This window comes from Drosophila novamexicana, unplaced genomic scaffold, assembly GCF_003285875.2.
Source record: "Drosophila novamexicana strain 15010-1031.04,08,12 unplaced genomic scaffold, DnovRS2.1 tig00004555-arrow-pilon, whole genome shotgun sequence".
NCBI lineage: Eukaryota > Metazoa > Arthropoda > Insecta > Diptera > Drosophilidae > Drosophila > Drosophila novamexicana.
The window spans coordinates 3,706,559-3,721,883 of NW_020825052.1; the positions used below are offsets into that span (position 1 = coordinate 3,706,559).

Consider the following 15,325-nt stretch of genomic DNA (forward strand, 5'->3'; position numbering starts at 1 on the left):
ACTGTTTATGCTTAAAGAAAAAACAGGCATCTTTCCATTTTATTTCTAAGCTGGAAATGAAGACAGCTTTAAAGCGATTTTTTAACAGTTCCATGTGGCTTACATGTGATATGTTATTTATTTAATTATATACTTCAATCAGCATGGGGACAACAAGGTCTGCTAATCCAGAACAAATTTGATTGGTTCTATTTTTTATTCAAATTGTCTTTCTCCCTTTAGTTTCGATTCGTGAGCATAGTTTATCCTAGCATTGAGGCCAGATTTTGATAGAGACCTTGGTTTTTTCTCTAATTTCTAAACTTTTATAATATAAATCAATTTTTTAAGGCTTTAGAGCTGGGTCTGCCTCGAATATATTCTTGCTAAAGCCAAACCATTTTTTGTATATAAATGTATTCAGTTCGAGTCACAACTCGTCGTTGTCTTTGGTTTGCTTGAAGCTTCGATATGTGAAAGAACAAAATTATATGAATATATATTGAATAAGTTTATTTATTAAAATCCCAGCCTTAATAACAATGTGTCTCATCTCCGACATTCTAGCCCTGCAGGATTTTCTATTCAAGACAAGATATTTATGATTATGATAATATGAAAATATTTGTATAATGCATGTTTATCTTAATTATGCTACTTATGTTTAGGTAATTATTTTAGTTATTCGTGTCTAGCTTCGTTGTCTGCATAAACGCAAGGAAATGTTTGCTCGGTTCTATGACATTTTAAAGCAGTTTCCTCGCCCTTTACATATTCAAGACAAACTACATAGTTATATTAATCATTTCCTATGGACTGACACATCCGTTCTAGTTTATTGTGCCCTTCCCCGGGGACCGGCCAGCTTGGCAAATGGCTTTACGCCTGGTCGAAAATGTCGGCGCTTAGAAACCATTTACATTTGGTGCCAGGCTCAAACTTGATTGTCACTTGAAGAATCCTTGTGTGAGGGTAGGAAGTGTTTGTATTCATTAGAAGTGTCGTCGCCTTTCAATGGCCCAGAGATAGCGAAGGCAATCAGACTTGGCTCACACAAGCAAAATTAAATCGTTGACAACTTCAAAGCGTAAATTGAATGCTAAATTTCATTGATGTTGACGATGATGATAATGATGATGATGATGATGCTCGCACCCGCCATCCATATACTTCTTATTAAAGCCAACAGCTCAGAATATATACTGCTCACTTATTGCAGAACCGACGAGGAGGAGCAGGAGCAGGAGCGCAACATGGATGACGATGACGACAAGTTGGTCTCGGATGAGGTGCATCTGCGGCAGCTAAGCTCGACGCCGTCTTCGGCGCTGCAGCAGCGCCGCCAGAGCAACAGCGTAACACACTCCGCGCCCCCGGAACTAACGCAGCGCGCCCAAGCACTACAGGAGCCGGAAACTGAGCCGGAGCAGGGCGTGGTGCTGCGACGTGCAGTCGACAAGGGGGCGATTACCTTGGCACAAATAGACGATCTAAGGCTGGAAAGCGATGACGATGACGTGAACGACGACAACATGAACAGCGGACCCGGTCTGAGCAATCCCGCAGCGCAGACCACAAATGATGAGCAGATTACAGCCACATCAATGGCAGCTATAGCCACAATTACAACCACAACAACTTTAACTGCAACAACAACAACAATAGCAACAGCAGCAGCAACAAGCGAAGCAGTGGCTACGCCCGAGGTAAGTTGAATTGTGCCCAGCACTTAGGGCTAATTAAAAGCTAAACTGTAACAAAAACAGCAGGAAGCAGCCACAAGCATGACGTGCACCCCAACTCTGGATATGTCGAAAATACCACGCCTGCCCGGCGACGGCGCCCAGATGGACGACAGCGGCGATCTGCCCCATTCGCTGCGTGCCTCCACAGCATCAATTCTGTCCAATTTGCGCAAGAAACAGCAGGCCATGCTCGGCGTCAACCTGGCCATTGACCGACCCGAGGGCGCTGGCACGGCCAAGCCAACGCCGCGGCGTGTGCAATCCGTGCGCATCGTGGAGGCTAAATCTGGCTATGGACCCAAGCGACGCACCGAAAGCTGCAGCATATTTGGCAACAGCCATTTTGGTAAGCCAAAGACTAAGGGTTAAGCAGGTTTAACTGACCGCAATTAAGCTCGAGCAGCCCTTGCAAGGCAGCTGATTGCCATGGCCCTAAAGAGGCCCTTGAGAAAAGAGTAATGCATTTATCACCTCATGGATCGAAAATCTATATCATAAAACATTCATCGGTCAGACGTAGAACTTTTTTGAGTTACCTTTCTTTACCTTTCTTCTTTCTTGACATATGCAAACATTTAAGCCAAATTCCGATCAGACTACATCAGATATAGAAGAGGTCGGTCGAAAAATGTAGATTTTTTATGAAAAACGTATTTGTTTTTAAGTTCTGCTTCTACTAAATCTCATAAATATGGGCATACTATATCATATAGCTCCCTTATTAGAAAAAGCAGCACAAAATGTACTTCTTTTACCAGAAGATTATTAATTAGTTTCACAATATCAAAAGAATGATCTATAAATCCGGTTCGGCATCTAGATATTCCTTGATTGTGCTGCGTTTTGTAGACACTTACTGCTATTATTAAAGTACATATTTTATTATTTTTAAAATATATGATCAGCATTAAGTGCACTTCTCTCGCTTATTTCTCTTCACATCTGTAAATATATATAACTGCTTGTCCCAGCTGTTTTCCGAACTTATTCAATCTACGTCAGTGTCAACAATACTTGAATATGAAATATATTTTTTCTACAACATACGATGAGATACAGAGAGAGAGACATTAGCAAATTGCTGCAGCTGCTGGTTATATTGGCATTGGTTCTTAGCGGCAAAGAGGAGTCAAGAGTGAATCGAGTGAAGCGTCTGGCTACACCCAATTTTGATCGGAAAGTGTACGAAAGCATGGCCAAATATGTCGTATCGATTAGGTCGCGTTCGCCGAAAAGTTACTTTGGCGACAATCATTTCTGTGGCGGCTCCATAATATCCCCCCGATTTGTGATATCAGCCGCGGTGTGCGTCATGGAGTAGGTATATAGCATCCAGATATACTTACTGATCCAGCAGTAATCCATTTTCAAAAAAAGCGATCATAAGATATTGTTTCGAAGTCGGATGCTGATGGTTATTGCTGGAGCGCCGAACCGTCTGAAGATTGTCACGGGTGACACTCAAAATGTTCCGGTTTCGGATATTTATGTCCCGACAAACTATACCGTGTACAATACCAATAATATTGCGATTATGAAGCTGGCCTATGACCTTCCCTCCGCGAGCAAGCACATTGGCATTATCAATCTGCCCACTCAACCACCCGCTACTGATCTTATTTACAGGGTCCTGGGCTGGGGACGCGTGTATAAAGTTGGGTTGACTCCAAAGATTGTCTTAAAGAGCTGAGCTCATGTTATCTTATTGTTTGCAGGGCGGTCCTCTGGCGTCCAGCTTATTGTTTATCGATGTCACGTTACAAAAAAGAAATGTTTGTGAGTCTATGATCGAAAATTTCAAACCGGAAATGTTGTGCGCCGGCAATATGAATCCTAAATACGATGAAAATCCCTGCCTGGGCGATTCCGGCGATCCGCTATTATTGAATTTAACAATTTATGGCATCGCCTCATATGGCCTCGGCTGCGGTTATGGCAGTATGCCATCGGTCTACACGGACGTGTGGTACCACATGGACTGGATCCACTCAGTCATGAACCGAAATGTCAGCCACAAATATCAGCTTCAGCCCCATTATATGCTCCTCTTGTTAAGTATCTTGATATTTGTATGTTAAACGAAGGTGCTTCAGAATGTATTCCATATGTCGCCATACTGATATATGGAATGCATAATAAAGCATTCAATATGTTGACTTGTAAAGCTTCCCATTTCATTCGAAACAGCTCGCATAACTTTCAAAAATAGTTCTTAATCAGGTTTACGAGCTGGTTAATAAGCCTGGTAAATAAAGTATTGATTCATTTGAAGCTCGTCAGCCAAGAGCAGAGTAGAAGTTAGTACATTAGATCGGAGCAGTCAGGTGGTCAGTAAAGGATTCTAAGACAATTAAATTTATCTTTGGTAAATATCTGACTATGTAGCTCGTGTAAAAATAGTATATTCTTAACTTACTTATGACAGATTATGAACTGGAATCGGGTGAATCCATAGCCAGCATTGCTGGACCCCAACGTCCGCTGACTAATGAAACGTATTCGGCCTTTAAAAGCGGCAACGTGGTCAAGGGCATACTTTGCCCCTCGCTGACGAACTCCTTCAAGCAGAGCTCGCTGGAGAGAAGCTATCTGACCTACACGCACAGACAACGCCAGAAATCCCTCATAATCGTCAATGTGGTGGACTTTGTGCTAAAGATTGTAATGGCGCTCATTTGGATGCTGCAGCCCAGGGAGGAGCGCTTGGAGACTGTAAGCGGATTAATGTCAAGTGTTTGATTCCAATCTAAAACTATGCCAAATTCTCTCTACAGTCCATCCAGAGCTCGGACGAGGCGAGCACAGCGACTGCGATAACCTGGTCGGTTTGCTGTGGGATTGCCAACTTGGCCATTTGCTTTCTGGGCTATTGGCGCTGCTTTGCCAACAATTATTTGCACTGGGCGGCCGTCTGCACGTGGGTGCTCTTCAATATACAAGGTGAGGGGGGGAAGGGAGCTTGGGCACATAAATCATGCGTCACATGCGCTTGCCGTTAAATGTCCTAATCCTTTGGCCGTCATAAATGTTTTATTGCCTCTGCGACAGGATTCATCAGCGAAGGCGTTGGCTTTGAGAATCGTGAGTACCTGGTCTGGTACATTCTGTTTGTCATATTTGTGCCCTACGCCATGTTGCCGTTGCCCCTCAAATGGTGCGTCGTCGGCGGCACAATCACAGCCAGCTGCCACCTGGCCGTAATCACAATCAACAAATTGCAGGACAAGGAGGTAGTACAAAGCACACACACACGACCTTATACTTTTTGGATTGCAATTTCTATTACTCTTTCTCTTCTCAGACGCCATTGGATCACAACTGCGTTCTGTTTCAAATCATTGCCAATTTCATTCTGTACACGGCCATTAATGTGGCCGGCATGTACACGAAGTATCTGACAGATCGTGGACAGCGTTTGGCCTTCATTGAGACCCACAAGGCAATGGAGCACAAAAAGGAGTCCGAAAAGGAGCTGCAACGCACTCAGAAATTGCTTGATTCAAGTAAGTCCACTTGCAGATATCCGACAACTATCTTTATGTCAAAATAAGGGTTAGCTGAAAAGTGAGCACTAGATCAGCTTTTTGCTTCGAACTTATTAGCGAGAATTTTCATTTGTTTCTTTAATTTGTGTTCATTCGCATATTATTTTCAATATGATTTATTTAACCCGTGCAACATCGAGTACATTTCTTCTAGTAGTGAGGGAATGTTTTATTGTGCTTCATTTGAGCTTTTGCTATTTATAGCGTATTTTATATATGTAAAAGCCATCAGATTAAGACCAAAGGAATTGTCAAAGCTGTCAAGAGCACAATATTTTGCAATACTTGCAACATAGCTTCGATTATATGCCTGATGAACACAAACAAGCAACAGACCAGGCTCTCATATAACAAAAAAAAGAAGAGATTCAAGAGAAAGAAAAGCAAAAGCAGCTGTCGGGTCTTAAAATAAATGATATTCCGTTGAACTCAGAGCCAGGTAACTGGAAGGGAATAGCTGCAGGTAATCATTAGGAAGCTGCCAGGATTCTCATATTTGAGGTGTGCTCAGTAATTGTGAGTTGCTTAACGAGTGCAGGCCCTGGCTGCATAAAGACCACAAAAGTTGCCTTCTAAATTTACACTTTAGTTAAGACGAATTTGAAATTATTTGGCTTTTGCATACCTATTACAGTTTTGCCCAACATTGTGAATAATCAAATACGCAGCGAAATGTACAAGGGCACGGATCCAACAGTTGAGACGCAGTTCAACAAGTTGTACGTGTATCCCATGGACAACGTGAGCATCCTGTTTGCGGACATTAAGGTAAACAAATTATATAGCTAATTTATTGATCTGGCTAACAATTAAAGCTAATTCCTGCAGGGCTTCACGGAGCTGGCGAGCAAAACATCGGCTCAGCAATTGGTGAAAATCTTAAACGACCTTTTCGCCCGTTTCGATCGCATTGCTGAGGTAAGTGTCCTGTTCCATATGTGAAGCATTAGAGAGGTTCGAATTTTACATTGTTTCCTGGTCCACAGGACAATCATTGCCTGCGCGTGAAGCTGCTCGGTGATTGCTATTACTGCGTGTCGCAGTTCGAAAGTGACAATTGGAAGACGCGACCGGATCATGCGGTGTGTAGCGTCGAAACTGGGCTACACATGATAAAGGCCATCAAGGATGTCCGCCTGCATACGCACGTAAGTGACAGGAAATTGTTGTAATGGGATGCCAATTAAGAGCCAATTTTTTCATGAGTGACTTCTTAAGGCGAGCAATTGGATTTTTTTTTTAAATTTTTTCATTGAACGTTAATTTTCAAATTATTTAATATGGGCAATTAAAGTTGCAAAGTTTTCGTCTTCCGTTAACAGAACGAACACATATTGATGCATACTTTTGAGCGCAGCTTGAAATTAACAGCTGCCGTCTAACAGAAAGCTGTTAGTCAATAACAGGTATCTGTTATGCAGCCGGGTGCTGTAAAACTTTGGAAGCCCGCAAATATTTTTTTAAAATTTAATGCCGCAAATTTTTCAGCTGTCAGCTAGTTGGCATTCCTTTTTTGCAGCAAGCCGCTTTATTTTTACGAATATTGCACATTGTTTTTGCTCTGCCCGCTGTGTCGGCCTCTGTGGCCCGGCCCCGTGTAGTGTCGCACTGGTTGTTGCCGGACGTGTTGACAATTCATTTGTATGCAAATCTCAGCAGAGCAAAAGGCAGTCACAAACGGCAACAGCTCCGAAAATATGTAAGAGTGCTATGGACGAGAGTGTCCGACTAATGGATGCCCTGTGATACGGCGCCGAGCTGATGTTTATGGTCCCATCTTTATGAAACTTTCAGAAAACATATAGCTTTCAACTGAGCATACGTCTATACCTTTAGACGTCTAGATAACCTCTCAAAATAAATTTGTTTTTTTAAGCATAAGCTTTGAGACTTGCCACTAAAACTTAAGCGGAACATCGATTTTAATCGCTGTATAGTTATCGTAATGTTACTGAACAAGAACATATATGCTCTATGCTCTCTTTTTTCATTATCTTCAGGCTGTTGCATAAATTTGCATAAACTCATTATACCCTACTTTACCCATGGCGTCAATTTGAATAGGGTATGCAAGCAACAGCAAGAAATATGTGTTAAATTTTCATGCCCGACAATGTACGAAGAGTGCGAAAAAAAAAAACTTAATAGATTTTTTTTGACGCAGCGAGTAGGGCAGTCAGCTTCTCTTAACTCTTGTGACCTTTAAGAGCATTTAATGAATGTGAAAGCTGCTGTTAAATAATGACAATTGGCCGACGCAGTCTCCGAATGACGGTCAGTGCAACAGACACTGGCACTGACACTCTGACAACTGCAGCGACCCCCAAAAGTATGCGGCAGTTGCAATTGCAGTTGCAGTTGCAGCTACAATTGCAGTATCAGTTTCAGGTGCAGCTACTGCTGCTGCTGTAATTAAACACGTGATTTGCATATTCTGTAAATTCGGGGCCTGTTAATTCCGCAGGTTGACCTCAACATGCGCATCGGCATACACAGCGGCTCGGTGATGTGCGGAGTACTCGGCAACAAGAAATGGCATTTTGACGTTTGGTCCAATGATGTTATCATTGCAAATCATATGGAATCTGGTGGGATACCTGGGTAAGTTCGGTCACGTCCAGCCTCTAGCTCTAGCTCTTGCATACATTTGTGTGCTGCCAATCTAATTAGTCGCGAAATTATGCACACAGCATTGCCAGCATGACCAAGGTCCTGTAATTATCCTTGTTGTCGAAAACAACTGGTAAGCAAAACAAGTCAAAGCCAAACAAGTTCTAGAGTACAGAAGAGCAAATACCCTTCCAGACAGACAGGCTCTATAATAACTACATTTTTGATATATAATAATAATAGAAGCATAGTAAAATTCGTAATTTGTGAGATTTAAATGGAATATGGTTTTCATATAAGAAAACAATGATCGATCCAAGCTTCTTAACGCAACTAACTATGCAATATATTCATCCGTTCTGTTTGATCTGTTTCTTCGACATGCAATAATATTTATTATGTAGCAGGGCTTCATTTATACTTTCACTTTTATATTATTTAATTTCGAATAATTTCGAGGAATTAGCTTAAATTCTTAGCTCCATCCTAAGTCAGTTTGAATATGCCTTGAAAATCAATTCTAGATAGATGAGTTTTCTAAATCCATTGGGCATTAGAGCTGTCGGTGCTCTCCTATATATGACTTCTATTCCATGTCCTAGAGTCTTGATTATAATTAAAAACATGCTTAAGAGTATGCTATAGCAAACAAATCAGTTATTTAAACAGATTTCGCATTAGGCAAATTTCCTCTTCAAAGTCTAGCTGAAAATTAAAGTCCTTGAGGCGCAAAAGGATTAGACACTATTTGACTGTTATTTAATATTGTTGAATGTTAAAATCAGCACAAAACAATATTTTGGCCAGCTGGCAGTCTCAGATTTATTGGCAAAAATTCAAGAATTGAATGCGAAACCCGAGCTGCCAAATAACATGGCTGTGATGTGCTTCGAATCTTAGTGAGCCAAATTTTTAATTGGCCAATTAGGGCATGTTCAATGCTGGCTACCAACAATTGCCTCGTCATTTTCGCAAACTCAGCGTGTTTAGACACAAGAAACCAACACCAGAAAAAGCAATAACAACCCATCTAGTAGAGAATTGGAATCGGAGAGTCGAATCAGGGCGACCACAAACCGAACCGAATAAGATGAAAAGTAGAACAAGTTTCCATTTAATGCAAAACGCTTTGATGTAATTGTGGCCTGGCCAAAAGCCAGAGCCAGAGAAACAGAAATATAAACATTTAACGACAGCAAGGAACAGGAAACCATATTGTAGAGCAATCCAATTATGAAAGGCGAGCTCTACGCTCAGACGCAGAAAACGTGGACAAATATTTGAATTTAATTTTCGCCAACTAACCAACCAACCGACCTGTCATCTATTTACCCACTCAACCCCTTGCCAGGCGTGTTCACATCTCGGAGGCGACACTCAACTGCCTGAACGATGCCTACGAGGTGGAGCCGGGCAACGGCGGCAGTCGGGATAATCATCTCAACAAGCTGAACGTGACCACCTATCTTATCAAGCGAACGGAGCCCTTGCGGTAAGTCTTCGAATCCGTCCGTCTTGGCCGGCATTTAACCACCGTTAATCTGGCGCAGACCCAAGCGACGCTTTGGCACCCGCAGCAGCGCCCATCTGAGCAGCAGCCTTGGCCCCGCCGCCGTTGGCACGCCCATAACTAGTGCGCTGCCCAAGTCGATCTCGGCCAGCGGCAGCGGCAACGACTGCAGCATGGGCAGCACCACAGCTGTGGGCATCGGCGACGGTGGCAGCATCGATGGACGAAGTCTGGAGTGTGCCGTGGCCATGGCTGTGCAGCAGCCGTCCCAACTGCTGCAGCAGCAGCAGAAGAAGAACATCTCGCTCAATTCGCTGCCCAATGTGGTCGAGGGCGTGCCCCTCGATAATCGCCGGCTGCGCAACGGCATTGCCGCCGCCATTGCAGGCAATGCGAATGCAGGTGGCGCAGGTGCACCAGCCGGCCTGTCCACCGTATCCTCGCCCACGGCCATTATGTCCGCACCACTCGAACAGCAGCTAAAGCCGCGCAATGGCGCCAGCATACAAAACCTGACGGAGGCAATCAGTGCCAAGGGTCTGGTCATCGAGGACGAGAGCACGACCGAGTGGATACCCGAGATACCATTCAGAAATGTAAGTAAGGTCCAAGAGAACCCTAACCATCGGTAGCTTAAGCAAAGCGCTCGTTCTTGGAGGTCATTTCCATTTTCAATTACCATTTGCAGTTGAACAGTCCGGAGGAAGCTTTAAATCGTGCAGATTCCATACTGGTGGATCCCAAACTGGATCATCGCGTATCGGTTACCGCACTGGACGAAGAGGTAGGTAGCCCGGCGAACTAGATATGCGGAGAGCTTGCCTATTAATAGAACGTTCCGTTCAGATTGACGAATTCATCGAACAGAATATACAAATCAATTCGAATAAGGAAATACGACGCGAGTATTTAAATGCCTGGACACTGAAATTCATCGACAAGAGCCAGGAGCAGAAATTCTGTCAGCTGCGCGAGGATATGTTCCGGTGCGTAGATACACATATATATTTAAGTACATGTGGCATGCCACCCAATCTCTGGCTGTTGACTGTTAATTAATGAACTGTTGCTAATTGATTTCTGCCTTCTGCTTGGCCCCACAGCTCCAACATGTTGTGTGTATTTGTCATTTGGATATTTATGGTGCTCTGCCAGGTCATCATTATACCACGCTGCACCACCGTCATCACATGCCTGGCTGTGGGCACTGTTGTGCTCACCTTCTGTTGTGTCCTGGTAATGGCCGAGGAGTTTCCAGGTAAGTCACCCACACACACGCAACAATTGCCGGCCTCGCTTATGTTTGCCATCTGATACCTGGCTAGGCCTGCCCAGCTGCCTGAAAATCAATTCCGCCAAGCTGGTCCATCAGCGTCGACGCCGCACGCTTTTCATTTGTGGGGTCATCGTCTCCATGTGCTTGCTCAGCGCAATTGGCTTGGTGCTCTGCCCATCCTCCAGCTACAATGGTACCAATGACTTCCAGTTCGCGAGCAGCTCCAACGTTTCGGTCGCCGCCTTGGACATGGACGCGACTGTCTCCATCTCGCAAACGATACAGCACAACTTCACGATACGCACCCCAGCGAGTGGCGGCACCTCGGCCATATCATTGGTATCCTTGGTCAATGAGAGTCTCATCAATGCGTCCGATGAGCTAGTTCGTCAAACACTTGCCAATGCGCTCACCTTTTCCAATGCGAGCACACCGCTGGAGTCCTTTGAGCAGTCGCATCGACCTTACGCATTGACCAGAAATAGCAGGAGCTCGTTCGGGTCCAGCTTGGACGACAACCTGGGCTGTGTGCATCGCGAGTATATTGTCTTCACCTGGGTGCTGTGCCTCGTCTCCCTGGCCACAGCCCTGAAGCTCTACTACCTGATTAAGGCTATCATGGCCCTGGCAATGGTCGCATTCTACACCACGCTGATCTTCATCCGGTTCAGCACGGAAGAGAGCTTCAGCTTGGTCAACCTGAGGAAGAACGGCATGCCCCTGGGCGTCCAAATGCTGATACTGCTCATCACCTTTCTAATCATGGTGTGCTATCATGCTAGACTCGTGGAGGTAAGCACTTGCCGGTACCATCAGAACGAAGCAGCTCCCTATAATGCCCGTTGTCGCACACAGGTCACCTCGCGCCTGGACTTCATTTGGAAGGAGCAAGCGGAGCGGGAACTGACCAACATGAAATCGAATCGTGCGCTTAATGACACATTAATTAAGGTACAGTTTCATTTACCTTAGCCACCCCCCCCCCCCTCCCCTTTCTCACCATCCACCCACTCCCCGTCCTGATGATTGCTCATTAATTAAACGCCTGATTTGGACTTGGCACACAGAACATTCTGCCGGACCACGTGGCGGCCTATTACCTGTCCGACGAGCACACGGACGAGCTCTATTCCAAAATGCACAATCTGTGCGGCGTTATGTTCGCCTCGATACCCAACTTCCAGGACTTTTACTCGGAGGACATCGACAATGGCAAGGCGTGTATTCGCATCCTGAATGAGATTATCTGTAAGTTGATTGATTTAATAGTCTCACTTGGAGTCGCATGGCTAATGATGCTTTTTGTCTCTGTCTCTGCCCCAGGCGACTTTGATGAATTGCTAGAGGAGCCGCGCTTTGCATCCGTCGAGAAAATAAAAACCGTGGGTGCCACCTATATGGCTGCCGCTGGACTCAATCACGAGCATTTGCGCGTGCGGGGGGAAACGTCTGAGGATAGCGTCTGTGACCTGGTGGAGTTTGCGTTTGCCATGAAGAAGAAGCTGGAGGAGATCAACGGGGATGCGTTCAACAATTTCCAGCTGCGCGTTGGCATCTGCAGTGGACCCCTCGTCAGCGGTGTGATCGGCGCTCGCAAGCCTGTCTACGATATATGGGGCAACACGGTGAACGTGGCCTCGCGCATGGACTCCACGGGCGAGAACTGGCGGGTCCAGGTGCCGGACAATACGGCGGAGTTGCTCTGCTCGCGCGGCTATACGTGTGTGGTAAGCTCTGAGGCTTGAAATGAATAGAGAGGCAAAGTCTTAGACTTTTTCGTTATGCAGAAACGAGGCGAGGTCAATGTGAAGGGCAAGGGCATGATGACCACCTTCTATGTGCATCCGAAGGGCATTTCCGACAGCCAGCTAATCTCGCCAGTGCGTCAGCCGGCGGGCATACCACTCGCCCAGACGCCCAATCTACAGCGACAGACCTCCCACCACGGCTCCTTCAGTGCCGTCGTCTTTGGCATGATGCAGGCCACCAAGCGCAGCACCGCGATACCAGGCACACGTGAGCACCCCCAGCTGATTGATATCTGAATATGCTTATGTCAACTTTATCTACTTCCTTGCAGCCACCGGCACGCCCTCGCCACAAATTCGCCGTGGACACCGGGGCAGCACCTTCAGCTCCGTGCGTCTCTCCCAGAAGTCGACCACGATCAATCCCGTGCGGCGGAATACGACACGCGTGCGAGCACGTTCCTATCGCCAGAAGAAGGTAAATGTGTGCAGCATCGGTTATGCTCCATCTCTCCAATAGATATCTCTATCCCTGCAGAGCTCCTCCAACAATTCGATTGTCACACAGGCCAGCTCCACGTACATGCCCTCGTTTCGGCGCATCGATCAGATCGAGACAACCATATCCAAGAGCCACAACGATGCTTTATAGCCTACCACGCGCACCAATTGGGTCTAAGTCGGGCCCCCGGCATGTGGATCGTCCATGGGACAAGTCAGTTGCCAAAAATAGCTGTAGAATTTATTTTTAGAAGATTTTAAGCAGTGCTTCAAATGAATAACCTAGCTAAAGGAACCGGCTTCCAAATAGATCAAACATCCATTTATTTGTTGTCTAGGAAAGTCGACAGAAATCCATTTTTGTATTATATTCATGTATTCGATAATTGTATTGCATCATCTCAGCACAGTTCTAGTCGTTTCATAAGCATATATATATATACACAAAAGTATATATTTATATGTACAAATAGAGATCGTTCATTTTTCAACTAAGCGAATTTTCAGAAAAAATAAATGTAGAGTTCCAGAATCAACGATCTTTTCAAATAATGCGTAGTTAAAACTCCACAGTTTTCCAAAAAATTTGATCTAATTCAATAACAATTTGCCAATAACTTATTCGTTTTATGGTAGTTTTGATTAAGATGTGCATTAATTAAATAAATTTCAATTTAGCTTAATACTTTTAGCATAATTGAAAGCATTTTTAACGATGATAAGTCCAAGATGAACAAATTTTGAAATTGCTGTACAAATATCTTCAACATATTTCATTAGATCAATGTTTGTAAATACGTAAATTTAAAATATATTAAAGAAAATCCACATTTTTAGTGATTTTATGTGTAAAACGCCAAAAAAAAATGTATAGCTAAGCGATCCAAAGCACAAAACTTAATAAACTAAACAAAAACAAATTTAAACAAACGATATAACCAAAAATATTGATGTATGCACCATATTGTAATTAAATACAAGTTACAGAAATAAATGTGATAAATTAAACAAGTCAAAGCCGGGAAAATGGCTTTTTTTAACAAAATACCGGAAGCCAAACAAAATGACCACCAAAAACAGCAACACTTAAATCGACATAACAAAAGGTATATTAAATAAAAAGAAACGTTGGAGTGCTCAAAGGGCAGATACCCTGCACCCAGCTAAGAAAAGGTCTCCAACTTTCTTCTTATGCTTGAGTTAACTATTCAAGATCGTTTATGCCGTCTCTTTGGCTCTTATAATATTCAAAATTTGCTCAAAGTTTCTTATCCGAAATTCGCTATATATATCGTTTTATATATCGCCTCTTTCACAAAACCATCATAGCCCATGAGTATAGGGTATAAAAAGAAACCCGAAAATAAATGCGGCTACAATAACTAGAAAAAAAGAAAAACTACCACAAAACTCTATTTTTATCACAGATGCAGACGAATGCACCTTGGACGGATGGAGGGCGAAGGCAGACGTGGGCAAGTGGACAGCTGGAGCCAGATCACTTGACGAGCAGACGGTCCAACTTCCCACGTTGGTTACGTTTCGTTAAGCGAAATGATGAAAATGCAAATGACATTCGGACGCACGCAACTTGCACGAACAAGAAAAGTACACAACTTGGTAATACCCTACCTTTAAATTTCAGACACTTTCAGCTGAGTTTTCAATATGGATAGAATGTTACTAGAAGATAGATGTACAATTTGGTAAAGTGCAATGAAAAAATCATTTCATCATTTTGGATATACCCTAACTTCACAAATTCTGCAATTATCAAGGCTGCAAATCGAATTTAAATCATAAAATGTTAAGCTAAAATTTCAATATTATATTTAACATGAACCGCATATATATAACGGTTTATCTCGACAAAGAACCCGCATGTCTTAGCCTGAACGAACCAGTTTAGCGAACCGAACCTTGAACGTGAACCGAACCACAAATGAACATTTGTTCCAGCCTTATAAATTGCATAAGTTATAAGTTATGTAAATATATACTTTTCACTTAAGGGTAGTCAAAGGTGCCGAGAAAGAAGAAAACACATGTACAGGACACACACGGAAATAGCAGCAACAACAACGCAGCTAGACGAATGCGATGCAACAACCACTTGTGCACTTCCACTTATTGGCGGCGCCGGCAACGCCTAATGTGAATGTGTGCGGTTGCTGATAAGACGCCGCTGTTGTTGTTTTAGTTGTTGCTGTTGTAGCTATTGTGTATGTATGTGTGTGTGTGTTTGGGTTTTAAACTTCGAAGAGCAGCAGCAAATGCAGACAAACAAAAAAAACTGAATGAATGCGTGTAAATTTAAATTTCACTGCGTCGTCGTTTGTGCAGTTGGCCGTAGATTGCCGGTCTCTTGGCCCCTGAACCGTAACGCCCACCTAAAAAAAAAATACCCTACA

The 15,325-nt window shown here is 43.8% G+C and overlaps 1 protein-coding gene across 1 annotated transcript; it reads left to right on the forward strand.

The window, feature by feature from the left end:
• The first annotated feature begins 1,232 nt into the window (after nucleotides 1-1,232).
• LOC115770111 (adenylyl cyclase 78C) lies at nucleotides 1,233-13,830 on the forward strand. Its single transcript, XM_030715228.1, has 22 exons — nucleotides 1,233-1,685; nucleotides 1,749-2,070; nucleotides 4,150-4,436; nucleotides 4,499-4,664; nucleotides 4,773-4,954; nucleotides 5,026-5,227; nucleotides 5,904-6,037; nucleotides 6,098-6,187; nucleotides 6,256-6,417; nucleotides 7,734-7,870; nucleotides 9,231-9,371; nucleotides 9,430-9,985; nucleotides 10,078-10,173; nucleotides 10,236-10,375; nucleotides 10,493-10,647; nucleotides 10,715-11,457; nucleotides 11,521-11,616; nucleotides 11,733-11,913; nucleotides 11,989-12,392; nucleotides 12,453-12,681; nucleotides 12,746-12,891; nucleotides 12,952-13,830. Exons 1-22 carry the CDS (start codon nucleotides 1,233-1,235, stop codon nucleotides 13,063-13,065), a joined length of 5,136 nt encoding a protein of 1,711 aa, XP_030571088.1. The 3' UTR covers nucleotides 13,066-13,830.
• The last annotated feature ends 1,495 nt before the right edge of the window (nucleotides 13,831-15,325 follow it).

Coding starts and splice junctions, on each gene's coding strand:
- LOC115770111 (XM_030715228.1), top strand. CDS start 1,233: ATGGATGACGATGACGACAAGTTGGTCTCGGATGAGGTGCATCTGCGG. Junction 6,038..6,097: donor TCCTGTTTGCGGACATTAAG/GTAAACAAATTA, acceptor TAATTCCTGCAG/GGCTTCACGGAGCTGGCGAG. Junction 11,617..11,732: donor TTAATGACACATTAATTAAG/GTACAGTTTCAT, acceptor CTTGGCACACAG/AACATTCTGCCGGACCACGT.